Below are 19510 nucleotides of genomic sequence, written 5' to 3' on the forward strand. Positions count from 1 at the left end.
CTCTTCAGAATCTTTAGGACCAAAAGAATGTCACAGTAGTATTTAATAAACAGAATAATTAGGTATTTAAGGCATTTTTTAATAGGAGTTTGGTAGAATTGGCATACCACTTACCACACAACTAATTCCAAACTTGTGGCCAGCAAACTCTATGACTTGTGTTTTATCTTGAACATCCCAAACACGCACAGCTGGCAAATGTCCACTCTAAGAAAGAAAGATCAGAGAGAAAAACATCATCAATCATCCCAGTAAATACAATCAAACTGAACAGTGAATATGGGTGCCAGACAAACACAACTTTAATACTAAACAGTGAATAGGGGTATCAGACAGACATAACTTGTCACAGGTAATGCACACTATTCCCTTTCAAACATTTTCACATATCAGTAACAAAGTGCAAGGGCTCCAGATCATATATTGATTGTTATAATGTTAGCAACAGCAGTGATTTATGTTTACCTTTTTATTTCACTTGCAGAATCAAACACACCGAGCATAACAAATCAATCACACCCACCACAAAGCATCCACCCAAACAACACTACTCATGCAGAACTGGACTCTAAATGGACAAAAACATAGATGACTGACAGTACTCCTTATGTAACACATCTTTGCCATTAACCTTCCTGAACTCCAAGATCTATCAATGGGGGGACAGCCTCATATAAAAACAACAATTGGGGAAGGGAGGACGCTGGGGGATAGCGGCTGGCAGTAATAAAGGAAAACATACTCTAAATTAACAGTTTGTGGACCTATAAAATCAAAAATATGTCCCTGAATACTCTGTCAGAAGTATCAAGTTACCGTGTCCTGCAACAAACTAATAGTGCAATAAAAAGGAATGGTTGGTCAAACCGTGCTGACATTAAAGAACGATCTGTGACTAAATGATAAACAAACCACGGAGTCATGGAGCTGGAAAATCAATGCATAAAACCTGGATGCTTTCCTACCAACAAGAAAGTAGACCTGTCAGCTATATCTCAGAATGAATCAACTAAAACTATATGTATGACAATGCTCGCAAGTATTTGACAGTCTTGCTTGTACTGTTGTCATTTGAGGGAGACACATGACACATTACAATGACATGCGAACGCCTGATGTGACTACACATAGGTTTTTGTTTGACAAGGTGAAAGCATGCAGTCTGCAGACTAGAGAATCAAAACATTTGTACTTACCTCCCCTGTGACAACATGTTTTCCATCACTAGAAAATGCTACTGCAGTAATAGTTTTCCTATGTAGTGAACCAAATACAGATTAAAGTTAAATGTCATACACAAGTTTCGTTAACATGCACCACTTCTAAAAATATACACCAGCTGTTCTATACTGAAATTATACAATTATGTCATACAGACTGACTGTCAACCATAAATGTCCTTGTTGGCACTGTAATGGACTGTGATTAATATTTTATCATTTCCCTCACAACATGCTACAGTTCCATATTTTGAACATCAAAATTTGAACTTTTGCTCCCCAAGGGACGCTTCCCAGTGTCTGATTATACTGTTCACTGACAAATGTGTCTAGAGTGTCGCACATGATGCCGGTTATTATACGAGGGACAAAGGTTAATGTAAAAATCAGAAATTGTACTTGTAAGTTAATAATGTTACAGATGACAAATCAAGCATGGATAACTGTTCACATCAGAAATACCCTGTGGTTTGAATTCCCTTCACTTTTATTTAGTATGATAGCAACAAAAGACTGGCTGTGCATGAAGTTGACAGGTAATGGTGATATATAGCTCAGTAAATACTGTTAGGCAATACTAATAGGTTTCTTATGAAAATGGGCTTTTTCAAGATTTCTGTGACTTAGGGGCAAGATCAATAGTTCAATGTAGGATAAAAAACTAAATTCTTTTCCTTTAGGGGTGGGTTAGAGCCATACTTTAGAGGTGGGTTAGAGTCATTTTAGTTCTCATCCTAAAAAAAAAAAAAAACAATTTTACTTTGAATGGATCTGTTTTGTATCCCTGAATACAAATATTTCTTTTGAAAAAGTCAAATTGAAAAACGGAAGAATTTTTGCAATGGTAAATGCATGGCACTAAAATATAGTACTGGTATTTGCACTGAAGTGCAATGCTGAAAACATTATTGCACACCTGCATGCAAATGATAAACAAATGAGGACGTGTTTGCTACACACAAAATCACAAGATGATTTTTATGGAACGTTGCCATTTCAGATAAACATAATAACAGAACCCCATGCCATGTGAGTTCCAGTGTAGGTAACTCAAGGGTATTTGCACTTGTGCCTGCAGTGATTTCTGCTTCACACAGAACACTGCAAGTATTCATGCAAATACCCCCCGAATACACCACACTTGAACTCACATGTCATTGGGTTCTGTCATATTATTACTGATTTGAAATTGATTTGCTGTCTGAAACAATTTTCAATTTTGGTCAATTTATCTAGAAGGGGGTAGGGGGTCTGAGGCCTACAGTAACTGTAAGAATTCAGTTTTTTATCCTACATTGAACTATTGATCTCGCCCCTTACATTTCCCTCAAAGACCTTTCCTTGAGGCCTGATTTCTAAGTTGTCTCAGTCCAATTTACACAAATACAGAGTAATTATTTCTTGAACGTGTTTTAATATAATCTAAAAGTTTTCTTCAATGCATTTCTTGTATTTGGAGAAATTTGAAGAGAAAGCCTGGCCATGATTGTCAGTGCTTGTAAAGACTGAATCACGAACAAGCATGCTAATTCTTTCCAATGTTTGTCTTACCTGGAATGATTGAAAATGTGTGTTTGTTTGTTCTTCCTTGGATTGAAAAGGACTATGACACATCTACAGAGAAAACAAAAAGATGTTGGTTAGCCTGTAAATCAAATATTGGGTATTTGTCGTTGTTACTCAATCGAACCAACAAAAGGGAAAGTTTAGACTATTCTTGACAGTCAGATGGGAAAAGTATTTCTTTGAACTTTGACCAAACTGTGACTTGAAAACTCCTTTCCCTTTAGCCAGACACTAGATAAACAGATGCCATTCACTGACTGCACTATAAAGACTTTCACCAATTTGTGCTGTAATATATTCAGACAAATTGAGTGTTGATGGTTTGAAGCAAGAAATGCAAAGGATTTAGATAATTTGAGAGAGAGAAACACTTTATGCATTATCCACTTGCCTCTTTAACTTTCTATGTAGTCAACAAAGTATAAATACCATTGCATAGTTCACATACAGATGAAAAGCAATTACAGAAACACAACAAAACCAACACACTGCACTAAATTAACTAAATAACTTCACTTGCCAGTGCTGCAATCTTTCTTAATTTCAATGTATATTGTAATACATGTATTGGAATCTGACCATTGGAATAAACTAATCTGTACTCTATTTGGAGCGAATTCTGAATCTCTTAGAAAAGTTCATGGCCATGTTTCAATAGTCCTCTTTGTTTCAAATACCTCACAACACCAGTCATTCAATTAGCTCAAAATCAATGCTTCAATATATTTGACATTTTTCCTACAATAGTAGAAACGTCAAATGGATTGAAGCCTAGATTCCAAGTTACCATTTCACACCTTCAAACATAGCAACACAAACATTCAGGATAAATCAGTTAGCCTCAGTACAGTATTTGCCGATTTGGCAACACAGGTATTTAAAAATATTATCATTTCAATATATATCTTAATCTTGGTGACAAACTGAGTGTCTACATGTCTTAATAAGAATATAAGGACATGTTAAATAGACAGGAAATAACTGTAATGGTGTTTGCACAACTACCACATGAAGAGATACTAGTATACTGTCTTCCATGTAAACATCCCCAAAAATGTCAACACATATACACATGTACATGTACATGTTATAGTACTAATATAAGCATGGTCCATCGGCATCAAACTAGCCTAGAAATCCATCTGGATGGCAGTTTTGAATTCATTATTTCCCCAATCACGGCAAAAGAAAGGGAAATCAAAATTCAAAATCTTCAATCACCTGGATTCTAGGCTAGCATCAAACTGCCTGATACTTGCTATTTTGTCAACACAACAAAAACTGTCTACATTTGTATTTTAAAGTGAAACATATTGTTTTGAATGATTGAGTATTTGACAAAAAAAAAAGGCAACACATTCAATTGTTTGTACAGTAGACTAGGAAAGCTTATCAAGGTTGCACCACAACTTACTGCCTCCACAAAATTAATTATTGATATATTTTCATATTAAAACAATGTCATAACAATGTCATACAGAAAGCTTACCGCTTAATTTTTCATTCAACCCCAATATATCATCTCCAACTGATACATACTTCTAGTCTTACCGATTTCCATTTTTTATTTGTTTGTTTTCATAAATGAGCACATCTTTCTATTTACACATACATTGTGTCATGGTGTAAGGCCCATTAAATTAACACCTGTTCTATTTATACTTCCAAAAGATACAATTTTCCCAGTGTAAGTTACAATACTTACATGTAGTACAAATGTACCTGTCTGTCTGGTACTGGTGTTAAACATGACACCCATTCATTTCCATTTTACGTATAACATATACATGCATTTTGAAAAACCTGACACCCAATCAATTCTCATTTTACGTACACATACATTCAAAGTGCATGTTATATATACACACACGGCAAGCAAAGTGACCCTACACAGTGACATTGTTGCATACACTTTGTACACATATACAGTTACTGTCATATATAATATAATCAGATATTATTTATCATCATTTGTGACACATGAATCCATGATAACTGGTATCTGTAACTTGTTGGTAATTTTTGATGACCAAATTCTGTTCCATTTGGTGGCTTAAACTTACTTCATGTCCTGTTAAGTGATCAAAGCATGTGCAATAGCCCAGTGAATAAGCTCTACATACACATGTACCAAGCAGGGTAGTCTGAAAGGTTCAGCTAGCCAATGGTTCGCTTGTGTAATCACATTCACTAGAGTGAGGCATTATATATTAAGGCAGAAGGAACACCTGGATGTTCAGTTTACACACAGGGAAACCATCAATAAACTTACTAAAGTAATATGAAAACATTGTCAGTTTAAGACCTAGATTACACACATAAATATGTAAGTAGTGCTGATTAGGCAATTCAGTTTGTATAGTACAGTAAAGTTTTCTTTATAGTTCTCATTTCTTACATGAGTGTATTACTGTAGCTGAGTAACAATTTTAAGGAATCACTTCGACAGTTTTCTGTGAAATTTTGAAATTGTGCAGGACTGAAAATACATCTTACTTTTACAGCTAATGAACTGAATGAATGTACATGTGTGGTGAGCTACATTTGTAGTTTGACAATTTTCTCAGTTTTTTATTTATTGCATGAAATTAGAATTTATTTTACTGTCAGACTTTACATGTAAACAATTTGTTTGAGTATACATTGAACATTTCACATATACATGTATTACACATGCTAATTATTCTGCCATGGGTCTCCACTGGGAAAATGTTGAATGACATCATTTTCAGTTAAAGAATTGGTGGACAGACTGTAACATCACAATAGAACCAACAATAACATGACTCTGGACTGACATTGAATGACATTGACACAGACAGGTTGACTGTTCACTCAGCAGGCATTATTCCTTCGGATATTGTTAAGATTTTGCCTTTATTCTGAACAGGAACTTCAACAACTGTTGGATACCAAATGATGCAAAAGAACCACAGATGTCCTTGGGTTTGTCAAGGGTGTGTTCTTTTCCTTTTGTAACCAAAAAGCGATACAGACTGGAAGAGGTCTGGGAAAAAATCTGCTGTGCATCTAAATATGGGACAATTCATCTACATCAGTACTGTTTGCGCTGCCACTGTTCTGGTCAAAATATTTTCAATATGGAATATCTGCTTTATCATATGAAGTGTCATAAAAATATTACCAGTATGTACATTTGTATTCTGGTAACTTATAGCAGCTGCCAAACATCTTGCGTCTCTTAACAGCTGGGTACCTGAGCTGAAGGACACCCAGTCCAACTTCTCATGACAACAATGTAATCAGGATAAAGCCAGTAACACTGCATTCTATCAGTCTGGCACCTTCACCCAAACATCCCTAACCCTAATGTCACAGCGTCCTCCATTGTATCCAAAAACAGAAGGGGATAAACAACATATACATGGGGTAGCATGGTCCCAAGTCTTGCCATGTGACATGATGCAGCCTACAAAAATAAGTCCCCTGAAGGAAGGTAATACATGGCTACTATAAGTTACCCTAATGATCAAACAGCATAAGTGTATGCTCGCAGTCTATTAAGGTCTGAATAGGGTAATCAAATACACTAAACACATCTTACAACCATTCACTTTATTACATTTTAATGTTGGGTGATTTTAATGTCTAGGTCAGTCCCAGGACGGTGGCTTTGTTTTGAGTGAAAAAACCCACACACTTTGATTTCTGAGCATTGATCTCTTAGGTTCCAATACAAAGCCTTTCTGTTTATTAACAACAAGAAATGGTTGCATGAAATCTGAAATTGACTCACATGGTATCATCACCACTGTTCTATTGTTACGCATTCACATCCTGTTCAATACCACTCATTGATTTTTTTCAGAGGGTCACTCCCCTACCTACCTGCGACTATTATTCAATACTACTTTTGGCACCACATGAATCATTTCTAATGGGAACTTACGTATTTAAGAATTACAAAAGATGTACAGGGTAAACGTGCGCTTTAACAATATCGTATACAATCATACACAGAATGTAACGCTTGTTGGTAGTGACAGTCACACCCATACCATCATATACAGGTAGACATCTCTATTGGATGGGTTCGGTTGATGATTAAAAATCATCAAAAGAAATATATCAAAAATTGACACACCTGATAAAAATATGAATGTCATTAACCTGCTGGCCATCGCCACCAGCTCCACCATAACAATCACTAAACATTTACTTGCTGGATACATTTCCTCTTTTCTTATAACAGAAGATAACTTTAGACTAAATGTGCTTGATAATACATTGACCTATTATAGCTAGGTATAGAGGATGTGATTGTTCATAGATAAGCCACAGAAACATACAGGAAACCGGAAAATAACAAAAAGAAACGCTATCTGTTCTGATCTGGATTTTGAATGCTTCATGAGTGTTGATAGCAATTCAAGCACATGTATCTGGGCATGTTTTGAAAAGGTGCTTGCGAATTGCAAACAACAATCCTTGACAAAATCAAATGCTACTCTTACACACATTTCAAACAGATGCTACTCTTACACCACACGTTTCAATTCATTGACACTTAAAGGGTTCCTTCTTACCAGACACACTAGACAGAATATTGTATTAAAAGCACTGGGACAAAATGTTTTACAAGAGATTGCACCTTGCATATGATATCAGTCTCATGTTTTAAATTATATCTGACACTGACTTGGTTAGCGGAACCTCAGACCACTATAGTTTTATAGTGGTCTGGAGGAGGAACATAGTATAGTATTGATTTAGGTAGACATACATAACAAAGTGTTATCACTATCACTTGTAAAATTTGTGTGTTACATGTACATGCTGTGACAATGGGACACTGTTGTTTTACATTGCTGCTCATCCAAATGTCAATGTATTGAAGACTTTTGGGGGGCAAAACTATTTATCATTATTGTTTGACTTTTCAACACTTCAGCAGCAACTTTTTACTTTGAATAATGCACTGTGTTGTATGCCCACAGGGTGACATGTACATTGTACCTGTTGTTCAACCACAGAAAAGAACAAATATTCAAAAAACATTAAAGTCATCAAATGCTGAATAAGAAATGTTTGCAGCCAGTAAAACACAAACACTGACAAAATGTGCCTGTGGTCAGACACAAACAGAAGTCTGTTATTTGAACTATTGATATACCTCCAAAATGAATGTCCACAGATAACCCCTTCCTGACCATAACAAGGACAGCAAACCATCAAATACGATCATGCACACTTTGGAAACTTGTGCCTCGACATTTTGAAGTGATTTCCCCAGCATCAAAGGAAGGTGGTCGTGCATGAAGAAATTGATACCCAGCTTAGCTCACCTTCCTTGACTTTAGTGTTCTCAGAAGTTTTGTACATCAAACACAAATAGGATAACATTTCACACTTCTTAAAGGTGTTTAATGAAGTAAAGTCATTATGTGGTTCTGTTACAAAATACACAGCCGTGTCGCCACAAAAAGAACCCAATCTTAAAGTTTTACTTGCCTTGATATAACCCTTGTGCTAAAATTCTACAATAACTGCCTTGCAGGACTACAAAGATGTTTCCTTGTAAACATGAGTGACAGACAGAATGTACTGATTGTGTAAAGAGCTGATTTATCAACTAATTTATTATGCTGGTAACCACATGTACAATTCAGTTTACTACATCATTTGGGGGAAAAGAAAAATGGCTAATTACAGTCATTCTATTTCTCCCATGGGCATTATTAGTGTTATTGTCTACAGTTATTTACATTCACACAATACACTAGTAAATGAGTTTGACTGTATTTTCTTCTCTCCACTATACATGTATATAACTGAAGTAGAAAGCACGTAATAAATGTAACAGATTCTTTTTTTTGAAAAGTTAACTTTCCCTTTGAACACATTTAATGAAACCTTGTATTAGGAAATATTCATCATTCATCAAGTGACTAAGCTGAGCAAACATTCCAATATTTTTGACGGTGCTGCGACTTTCTTCCTCTGCGGGTTCACTGCTCTCACAGTTGAAGTTTTTGTAAGGAGAAATATTTATGATCCTCTAATCTAGAAATATATAATACAACTGCTTGACTATGGACTAAGTCCTAAGGTTGAGTGGTCATTCGTCATATTCAGTAGAGTAGATGATCTACTGGTTGTCAGCCTTATATTGAAGCAATAATAATTTTATAACATATAGTCATATATCTGGAGAATGTCACTATATAGTAGTATATTTTATTATAATGTTTAAATCCAAGTAAGATGTACCGTAGTTATATTGCCAAAATGTATAAATTAGTATTCATCTTGGGGTCAATACACTGATCATTTTGTCAAAATTTATTTCTATCACTTGAACAATCATTGCATTTTATGAGGTACCTTATTTTGATTATGCATTTACATCACATTCTGTGGACACAGGTTATTGGTAGTCACTAAGTGTGTCTATTGGATTGCCTATTGGCAGTACTGTATCAACAAACATATCACATATTCAGGCTTGTGATAAACATCTAAGAAAATCAGAAGTGTGACATGCATTAAGTGAACACATGCTTATTTAACTATGGAGATGTTTTTCTTTTCATTATTTATGGCTTGATTTAACACCTGTATTGATGGAAAGAAAATACTGCTCATCAGATACTTTCAACATTTATATCAAGCTTTTCAGTTTTTATAAATGAAACATAGATTTTTATAATGATATGTTTGGAATAGAGGTTTGTCCCTTTTATTCTTATAATTTTACTGCTTAAAATCAATTTGAACAAAATCGGTACAAAAGACAAGACTGACTGATAACTAAGAACATTTTGTCCTCAACTGACCAATTTTAGAAACAATTCCACTAATCACTTTTTGTCTTTACTTAAGTCCATGTCATTAATTTTCTTTCTTCTAGAGAGCCAATACAAGTACAAGATTACAGTGGTAGTGCCTTCATAACAATATACAATTCAACAGTATTGTCTTCCTGGGAAATTAAAGAACAATGCAATTGTTTCAGTGCAAATGCTTTGTTTTCCTGTAGTATGGGGTGAAGGCTAGTAAAGACTGGGCTACATTCAGGAACAGACACAAGTTTTTGTACAGGAAGACAAGTATCAGTTTCAGGAAGTTGTAGGCTAACTCTTTCCTGGATCTCCTGAAAGTCTAATCTTCAGACAGACAATACCATATTAATAGAGGGAAGTTGGCATACAAGTTCTGTTTCCCGCCACCAGAGCTAATATCCAGAAAGTGTACATGTAGATTTTCTACTTCTTTCTTAGAAAGGATGTGTATTACATCACAGGAGGTACCTGTGTCCCATTTACCTGATTTGTGAGCCCATTACATTCACTACACGTCATACACCTTTATTACAACTATCCTTTGACACAAGTCCAATATTTCAGATATAATATGTCTCTATGCTTTGTGAGGAATCAGCATTCTAAAGACATTCCCCATTTTCCCATAGCATCCTAATTGTGGATGATCAGGCAAGTGAAACATGGTTATCAATTGGAAAACAAATACCATAAACACTGAAGCCATCTTGGACAACAGATGTCTGCCACATTAAACTGATGTCTTTCAATGGCGTCAGCTGGTTTCCCAAACTGGAAGAGAAACCATTCGTTACAGTTGAACAATCAGTTGTACACTTTTGTTGGGACCAACAAAAGTAGCACTGTATGGCAATGTTCCAAAACAACAATTCATGTTGATGCTTATAGCAGTATTCATAGATCATCTAAAGATTTGACAATAAATCATTTCATTGAATTTTTGCAGTTATGTAGTACTCTTCAATCCATTGTGCCTTACCATGTTCTAAAATATCAGAATTTTAACAACCAAAATTAACTTCTGTGTTGTTTTTCTTGAGGGCAAGGAGTGTGTTAAATAAATTGTGAGTATGTTGTCAGAGTTCCTTTTCATTAACTCTCTTTAATACACTGTAAAATTTGTGGTTTATGGTACAGGAAACTGTAAATTCTATAAGATTCCCCCTTTCTGCAAAACAACATCTTCTATCAGTATAGGCTTTAGGAACGATTTATTTCTATTACTATCCTAAGAAATATTTACAACTTGACAAAATGTGCTTGAATAGAACTCTATCCCCTTGCCATTCTCTTTCATGCAGTGTCCATTCCAGGTAATACTCCAAATATGATGTCTATCGATGTAACATGTCTCATCAATGATACAGTACAGTTGTTACATTCATGCTTCCCATTGTTTTCATGAACTAACATAATTACATATTACAGTGATTCAAATTCATGAAAAGTGACATCCCTACTGGATACATGGTCATAGCTGTCTTGAGTGTTCAAATGATGTCTATGCCAAACTCACTATGACAAGGGCAGCTTGAAAGTTAGATGCAAATTACATTCACTAAAGTGACACACATGTTTCACTTATTATGCAAACATTCCTATCCAGGCAACCCCTGCAGTACTTTATAACTGCAAATGTAAAAGCTCTCCTTCAGCGTTCTCAGCCTGAATGAACTGCGTCATTGCCTTTCAGCATGAACCAACATGTTGCATAACAGGATAAGTAGTTATTTAGTTGTGTTCATCAACTATCCACACTGAAGTCATTGCAATTGGACAAATTACCTAGCTTACTATTGTGTTGTTGATTTGTTTTGATGATGGCAACAAAGCAGACTTCACCTGCATTCTTTTCTTTCTTTCCCCTGGGGAACCACACTGACTAAGCCATGCCCTGGGACTAGGAGACAACTTTCAATATGCAACACTGTACACAGACTCTCCCCAGGCTACCAACTTTGTTACCAACTAGGCTATCATTGCATCAAGAAATGTACATCCATACTTTCATATCATATCCTTATTATACTCTCACCAAAGCAACAACTATTCCTTATTGAAAGCAAGTAACTTTATTGAATATGCAATGATTTTGATCATTACTTTGGCCCTACATGTGTAATAGAAGTACATTCACCAAGTATGTCACAACATACTGCCACAAGGTTGAACACCACAGGGACTACACACTACACAATAAACTATGCATATCTAATTTCATTATTTCTTGAATCTGCCAGTTGTAGTCTGATTACTCTGTACCCATCACCTCCTATTATGAAGTTTGATACAAGTATTAATTTAATCAAACTCAATCATGTACCTCTCCTTAAACAAAGAACAGTTAATTACATCAAAGAGAGATATCAGCACAAGTCAAACCATCTCAAGTACAACTAAAACATCTGAGGGATCACCGAACAACTGTGCATATCACACACATTTTATGTTCCGTTTTATGTTTCCCAAGAACAATTTAGTTAGATAATTTAAGAACAATTTAGTTAGATAATTTAGTTGTATAAGCTTGATCATGCATGCCACACAAGTAAAATATCTCCTATTTCTCCACTGAATTTACAACCAGTAATACTGTATCTTGAATGATCTATTAGATTCGGTTTAACAATGACAATGTGAGGATACCATTAGGTCAAATTGCCAGATGATCATCCAAGGGTAAAATTGGGTGGTGGTGGTGACCCTTTTTAGTGTAAAATGGGTTTTTGTCACTTTGGCAATTTCAGATTTCTTTCATAGGCTTAGAACTCACTTAGAATAATAATCAGTCATGCCAAGGAGGTTAATCAGTAGTAGAGTGATATGTACATGTGTGCAAGTCTCAGTTTGCATTTTGAACAGCACTGACTTCTGAAGTGTACGTAAGGTCAGCGTTTGGCTGCCATGTGTTCATGTTCTATTTACTTGCATAACAAAATCAGTTGGTGCAGGGTACATATCTGATGAAAAATACTAGGCTTAGTCACAACAATACTTCAATCTGCCAAGCCGATGAACCTTTTGGTCAACACATTAAATAATGCTTAAACTTTTAATAAGAATGTTCAATATTTCCTCCTTCAAATTATGTACAATTATACTGTACGCTTTTTAAACGTCTTACATGTAATTTGCTACCGATTGCCTTTATTCCTCTTACCAGTTTCAATTTCAAACAAATTTCACCGAAGGGTCTGACAAGCAAACAGTGCATGACTAAGTATTTCAAGAACACTGCATGGACTGTGTATACCCATTCTCCATAAAAGTGTACTACAAATCACTTTGCAGTCTAAACCAGAACTTTATATATTGCCAAGAGACTAAAAAACGTGTCAAAGGGTAAACCATGAGTTGAATACTACTTTTTCAATGACACAGTCAGAATGGCTCCTACAGAGACTTTTCTAAACTTCACTTAATTCTTCTACTGATAAAAATATATCATTCATCTCTAGAAATTTAAAGTTATCACTCATGTTAGCGAGACAAATCAATTCATTCCATTGTTGATAACATTTCTGCTTGATTTTGACAAATGACAATTTGATAATGACTATTCATCGATCACCTAAAAACTATGTTTCAATACGTTTGAAGTTAGCCAGAAGAATTATGATTGACTCAAATGCAATCAATGCTCCTTGCCAAATAGATAAGTAGCTACTTTACATGGACATCCCACTGTTTGTAGCAGACAAGCCCATTGTGATACCTAACTTGGAAAGTAAAATTGTATTGTGGCCTATAGAAATGAATTCTTCTAAAAGATGACAATAGTCATACTCTGTAAAGTGACTGGGCATTATCTTCCATCCAGCGGGTACAATACTATATCTCGATATTTACTTGTAGTAGAACCAGACAATGTTATTTGGGTCAAGTATTTCAACATCACTAACTCGGTTGATCACCTTGTTAATTGAGAACTGATCTTGCAGAATCTAGGACAGAAACCTTATGACTTGAAACACACTGATATTATTATTACACCAGGATTCTAAAAGAAGGAGAAGGATTTTGAAACTGAGATCAGATGATCATACCTGAGGTGAAAGGTGTTTGACATCAGTATAAATAACAGTTGTTCATTTGTTGTCAAACTGTCAGTCTTGAATTCCTGTATACATTGAATAATGTTAGTCAACACATGGGGAATTTCACCAGAATTTCTTTCATTTCTGCTATGTTGTACATGTGTATTGCATTGTTCTAAGCTGGCTTTGGCAACTAATCCTAAGTTGTTTGATAAGTACCAAGTAGAATGAAGTGAGAACTACTTCACATACAAGATGCAACTATTCCAATGAAACAAACCCTGGAAGGCTCAGAGTATATACTCTATGTTTTATCTGCAGAACATTAACAATAAACACTCAACCTAAAACACTTGAAATCACAAAGTATTCACTCAGCTACGCTTTCCTTAATCAGCTATGATATAAATAGACACCCCATCCATAGCTGGTCAAACAATAGCTTTATTAATGAAAGACTACCACTGACATTGATGAACTATGATTCTTAATATTAAATCATTATGGCAAACCATATGTGGAATATTTTATTGAGTCACGTCTTTTGACAACTGTGACCTGTAACCAGTTACCAGTTACTATTTTATCTCTATACATATCTCATTGTTACTAATAAATCAATCATTATTTATAGCAATACCACTTCCTCACCAAAAGTTAAAATAATATTATCCTTTTGTTCCCAGTTCACTTTATGATCTCTCAATACTGTGAGATATGTTCACCTGTTGGGCAGTGTCACAACTGTCCCAAATTTAGAACTTAGATCAACAGCTGTACAGACATATGCTTTCAAGCATTGTAGGCTGGACAAAAACAACAATGACAAAATAACTCTAATTTGCACGCTAAGATATTCTATTTCATCTATTTCATGTGTTAGTCCTTAAAATTTATCACACCCACCAAACATATATTTAAAAGAAGCAAGTATAAAAACAGAATATTATTCATAGCTATTGCTTGTTTCTGGATGACTAACAATCAATATCAGTGTCACTATTTATAGATGGTGACTGGAGACCACTGACTTTGTAATTTAGGATATACCTGATGTATTTCTCTTCTAGATATATCAAAGTATTATAATATTGTATAGAAATATTATGATTTTGACAATATCCCATATGTATCATTCATAATTCAGTCTAAAACAATGAAACATATGTTTACTTTGCTGTGTAGTTTTAAATTAATGATTGGTTGTGGTTGATGTACAAGGTCAGCCTTCAAACATTCAAATTAAGTCCTCAAATCAATATAGCTGCAAATTATCACTAGTAGCTATGGTCAAAGGTCAGGGTTCTCTTTGGATCTTTAATGATTATGACAGTTTTCATGATGTGATCTAACATTTCTTAGTTCTATCAGTCTCATTCTGTCTCAAAATACCAGTCTGGTCTTGGCATCGATATTTAGACATTGGGTGATCATAACGATAGTTGAAATGTTGCAATTAAAATATCCAATTTATCTGTAATTATTTTTTGTGGATGGTGTGACATTATTATTTTTATCTCGATAGTATCAGATTGCAAGTCAGTACATGTTTTGATAGTTAACATTCATATACAGAATTGCTTTTCGAAAAAGAATCAAATTTTTTAAAAGGCCCTGTGAAGCATTACTCATGTCGTAACTCTTTGTTACATCGAACCTAGAACTGAATACTCGGTTTATACATCAATCATGAGTTATCATCAACAAATTTCTGCATGGACGATGGACCAATCCGCTTCAACCATTTAGACTGCTTGTGCACAGTGAGTCAAGCTATCTTGGGAATGGTAATTTAAGACATCACATCAGGAACGTCTTGACAGTTGGAATATCTATCATATTTCTATTCCTATGCACTCAAATTCAGTTTGCTCTACAATGTCAGAAGGATCCCTGCCATACATGTGAAGATTTACAGCACATGCAGTATCTCTTCCAAAACAAGGGTACATGTACATGTGTGACAGTCTTTATCACTGGACAAGCCTTAATACTACACTAAGTGGATACATCAGATATATCTTTCAACATGGAAAGTTGGCAGCATGCCCTGGTCTCATTTTATCACCAAGCTCATTGGGACTTGTGATATCGGACACTTATACAATATGCCAATGTTTAAAGACTGTTCCACAAGTACCTTTCCTTGATAATATTGATGGCCATATTGACACCACTATCAAGATGGTGATAACATGGGTTCACTTTCTACTCACCCTGCTGTATAAGCAATCAAGCCAGTGTTTGGATCACAGTCAAATGTAGCATTGTTGCTTACTGTTAATCCCAATACTCTCTCAAGGGTAACCTGTACATGAATACATGAAAAAACAAACACAACAGTATTATTATTTTGGGGCTTTACTAGCTACTTTGTAACTTCACTTCAGGAAAGGACACCAAATTGAAGACCAAGATTGGTTTCAGATACATTCCTGTATTAAGAGGTCACAGTTATAGTATACACACAAAGGCACTAATGCAATGTCACACTCTCCTTTATAGAACAACTATGCATAACGCTTCTTTCAATTTTAAGCAGAATGCCCACAGATGTACTATGCTCCAATGCAGATGTAGGTAACTTTATGAATAAAATAACACAATTCAGGTCAGTACAGTATAGTAAAAAAGTGAGGGCAATAATAACTGATTTCAAAGTTCACTTAGTCACACTCTTGACATTGTTATAAGCAATGAACAGCATAGTGGGAATGCCATTCTGTTTATTCTGTTGCCATCTGAAAGACACAAACGTTTCCACTTACAAATTATTAGGTTAGGAATTAGGATACATGTGTTACCAGAGTACACAAGACCACACTCCAGTTAGCCTGAGGTCAAATTTATTTGTTATGCCATGTCGAAGCTTTGAATCAGTTATTTTTCATCCTATTGTTCATTATTTTGTTTCCCATTTGTCTTTCTTGGATCTTTTGAAAACATGGAGTTCAACAACGCACCAGCCATGTACACAAAATGATAAGACATTCTTTTGTAATGAATTAAGGGGTGGAAGTTTAATTTAATAAAATCATCAACATAATACTTTAATAGACAAAATGAAAGAAATATATCAAAAATCACTATGGCCCTATAGGTTGAGGGTTACCAGTTAATGTTAGAGTGGTTAGAGCAATGAAATCTACAAATGTAATACATGTACTATAAATGTACTATTGAGAGTACTGGACAGGGTACAGAAGAACTTGTTCCCCATGGGTATTCATTTAACCATTCAGAAAAATACATGTATATGATAATCTAAATGAAACAATGAACAAATTTTCAAAATTTCATTAATAATACAGGTACAGCTGAGCTGTTATTTTGATATTCTAATACATCTGGTCTACCCACACACTGACTGAATCACAACAGGAGGGTATTGACACCTGCAATAATACACATGTGTTCAGTGCCATAGAAAACACTCACCGGAAAGAAGCACCCTTTTTATTATGAGTTATCTTATCTACTAGGATATTATGAATAAAAGTGATCATCTCATGCTCCTCCTATGTACAGATTTGCTTAATCATATTTTCATACATGCGCTTTCTTATATTATTTCGAGTTTTGAATACGGAGAGTTGACAGGTTTCACAGACAAGAGAGTGCCACCACTGTCATAAACATGTAAAGGTGTCTGTCTACCTGTAACGAAGACCCTTTACATGGATACATGTGTGACATGTCTACACATTTGTTATTGTATCACATGCACAGCTGGTATTTTATCATCATAATTCAATGAATGGTACTGCTGGCAATTGTGGCACTTGGCCGACGTAACAACATAGGTTTTTTTTCGACAAGATCGATAACACCACTGACTTCAAGTCATAGGTGTAAACATTAAAAATGTACGAGCGGCAGTCTCGACTCATTTTTACATGAGGAGAATACGTACATAGCACCTGGAGAGGAACACCCACGGCGATGATTATCTCATTTTTGTGTGTGCGTATAAATATGAGCAATATTTGTTTTAAAAGACTAATATAATCGAATCGACAAAATTACATGTTAGTCCACATAATAATATTTCATCAGTCTGAACAACAGAAATAATACTTCATATAAAACTCACCCGTTCTCCCAACGGCACGGATTTTGACGCACGTTTCTTCATCAGGGCAGGCGATCTTACAACTTTCCGTACCGTCTGTCTCTCGGCCCCGTTGGCCGTCGATGGTCTTACATGGCTCATTTTCAACCCGTATAAATTATCTTGACATCTGAATGATACCGTCTTATGACATGTGATGTAATGACCAGGACTACTACATTGGTTTACGGTGTATCGAATCTGATAGATCTACACATATCATTTAACTTGTTCACACCGCATTGCCGTCTGTTCGGTCAGAGACTTTCTGATATCAACCCTGTCGTGTCTACGTCTATCCACTCGTCCGTAGAGCTACGTTATACGCTTAGTTCCCACCACTAGGTGTTCTCCAAAATCTACGTCGTACAAATCATCCAAAACATTTTTAGTCTGAGGTGAAACGGTTAGAAAAATGATTAATATATTCACCCTATTGTACACTTGCTCCGGACAAAGTCTCATCAGAATGACAACAGACGACCGTCTAGCGGCAAATTCGAAATTTTGAAACGTTGAGGGCTCTCTGTTTCCGCTAATACAAACGAGACATCTGATTGGCAAAAAGTACAAGGGGCGGGGTCACTATTGTCCACTTTCTCAGTCAATCTTACGAGATGATCATCGGGTGGGCGCAATATTCGACTTTGAGTATCATTGCAACAGTAAAAATATCTAAGTCCATTCCTCAATTCCCCTCAAGAATTAAAGTGCATAGGGCAAATACAGAATTTTCAGCTTTATTAGCTGACCAATCGGAGCTCGACTTATAAAACTTAGAAAAGCTGTACTGCGCATGCGAGCATGTATTAACTTTTCCGAAATACTTTTCCGCGAAGTACGGATATCAGCAAATAACGGAGTCACGTAGAACTGCAGGTATTACTCAGCCAATTCAGAAAACTAAATTAACATTTCAAAGTATAGATAACAGTGGACGGATATTATTTCAGCAACAGGTGATTGTAATTTCATGATCAGTTCCCGATATAATTTCATCTACTTTTGTTTTGACATTAGATTCCCACTGAAAACTTCTTGAAAGTTGACCATTTTTTAGCAAACATCACGTTTTCACTGTAATGAGTATTCAGCTATAGCATACCAAATAGGTATTGGTACTACTAAACTTCTGATGTATTTTAATTCAATAAAATATAGTAAAAGTTGAAATCAGCAAAAACAATTGGTAGAAGGATAAGATGGATGGATGGATGGATAGATAGATAGATAGATAGATAGATAGATAGATAGATAGATAGACACTGAAGTGTGTCTATTTTCAGATTATGGTTCAAGCCATGTAGATCCCTTCACATAATATCCTGTGATGACAAAAACCCAAAGTCAAAGTAATGTTACTTTTACTTTTTTGTAAGTTTACTTGACTGACATGATAATTTGACACCTGAAACACTCCCATCAACAGAAGATGGTGGTCCTGAACTTCCTTTGCATATTATTAGAAAGGATAATTTCACATTCTTTGTAGTTTTGTATAAAAGTCACCAATACTTTCATTGTCAACATCAATGTTCATACTTAAAACAGACCTCGACAGCGTCAGTAAACAAATTAACCCCTAGATAATAGTTGTATTATATGCATGTTTATACAGAGTAGCTATTGGCCTTCATAAGCTATTAAGATGATCTGGCTGAACTCCAACACAATATACGCCATGAACAGAGATTATAGACTATTTTGCCAGCATGCATTGTTGGATGATGTATCTGCAAATTTCAAAACACTATCATGAGTCAAGGCTGGATG

At 35.3% G+C, this 19510-nt stretch overlaps 1 protein-coding gene across 1 annotated transcript in view; it reads right to left on the reverse strand.

Moving 5' to 3' along the window:
• Positions 1-18195, reverse strand: part of LOC144445426 (uncharacterized) — a 46514-nt gene extending 28319 nt beyond the window's left edge. The window contains exons 1-5 of the mRNA XM_078134967.1: positions 17720-18195; positions 15843-15934; positions 2772-2834; positions 1197-1254; positions 115-207 (exon numbers count right to left, since the gene is read on the reverse strand). Coding sequence (XP_077991093.1) covers positions 115-207; positions 1197-1254; positions 2772-2834; positions 15843-15934; positions 17720-17839 — 426 coding nt within the window. The 5' untranslated portion in view covers positions 17840-18195. The remainder of the gene's footprint in view (positions 1-114; positions 208-1196; positions 1255-2771; positions 2835-15842; positions 15935-17719) is intronic.
• Between the last annotated feature and the right edge of the window lie 1315 nt (positions 18196-19510).

Source organism: Glandiceps talaboti, chromosome 2 (genome assembly GCF_964340395.1).
Source record: "Glandiceps talaboti chromosome 2, keGlaTala1.1, whole genome shotgun sequence".
Classification (NCBI taxonomy): Eukaryota; Metazoa; Hemichordata; class Enteropneusta; family Spengelidae; genus Glandiceps; species Glandiceps talaboti.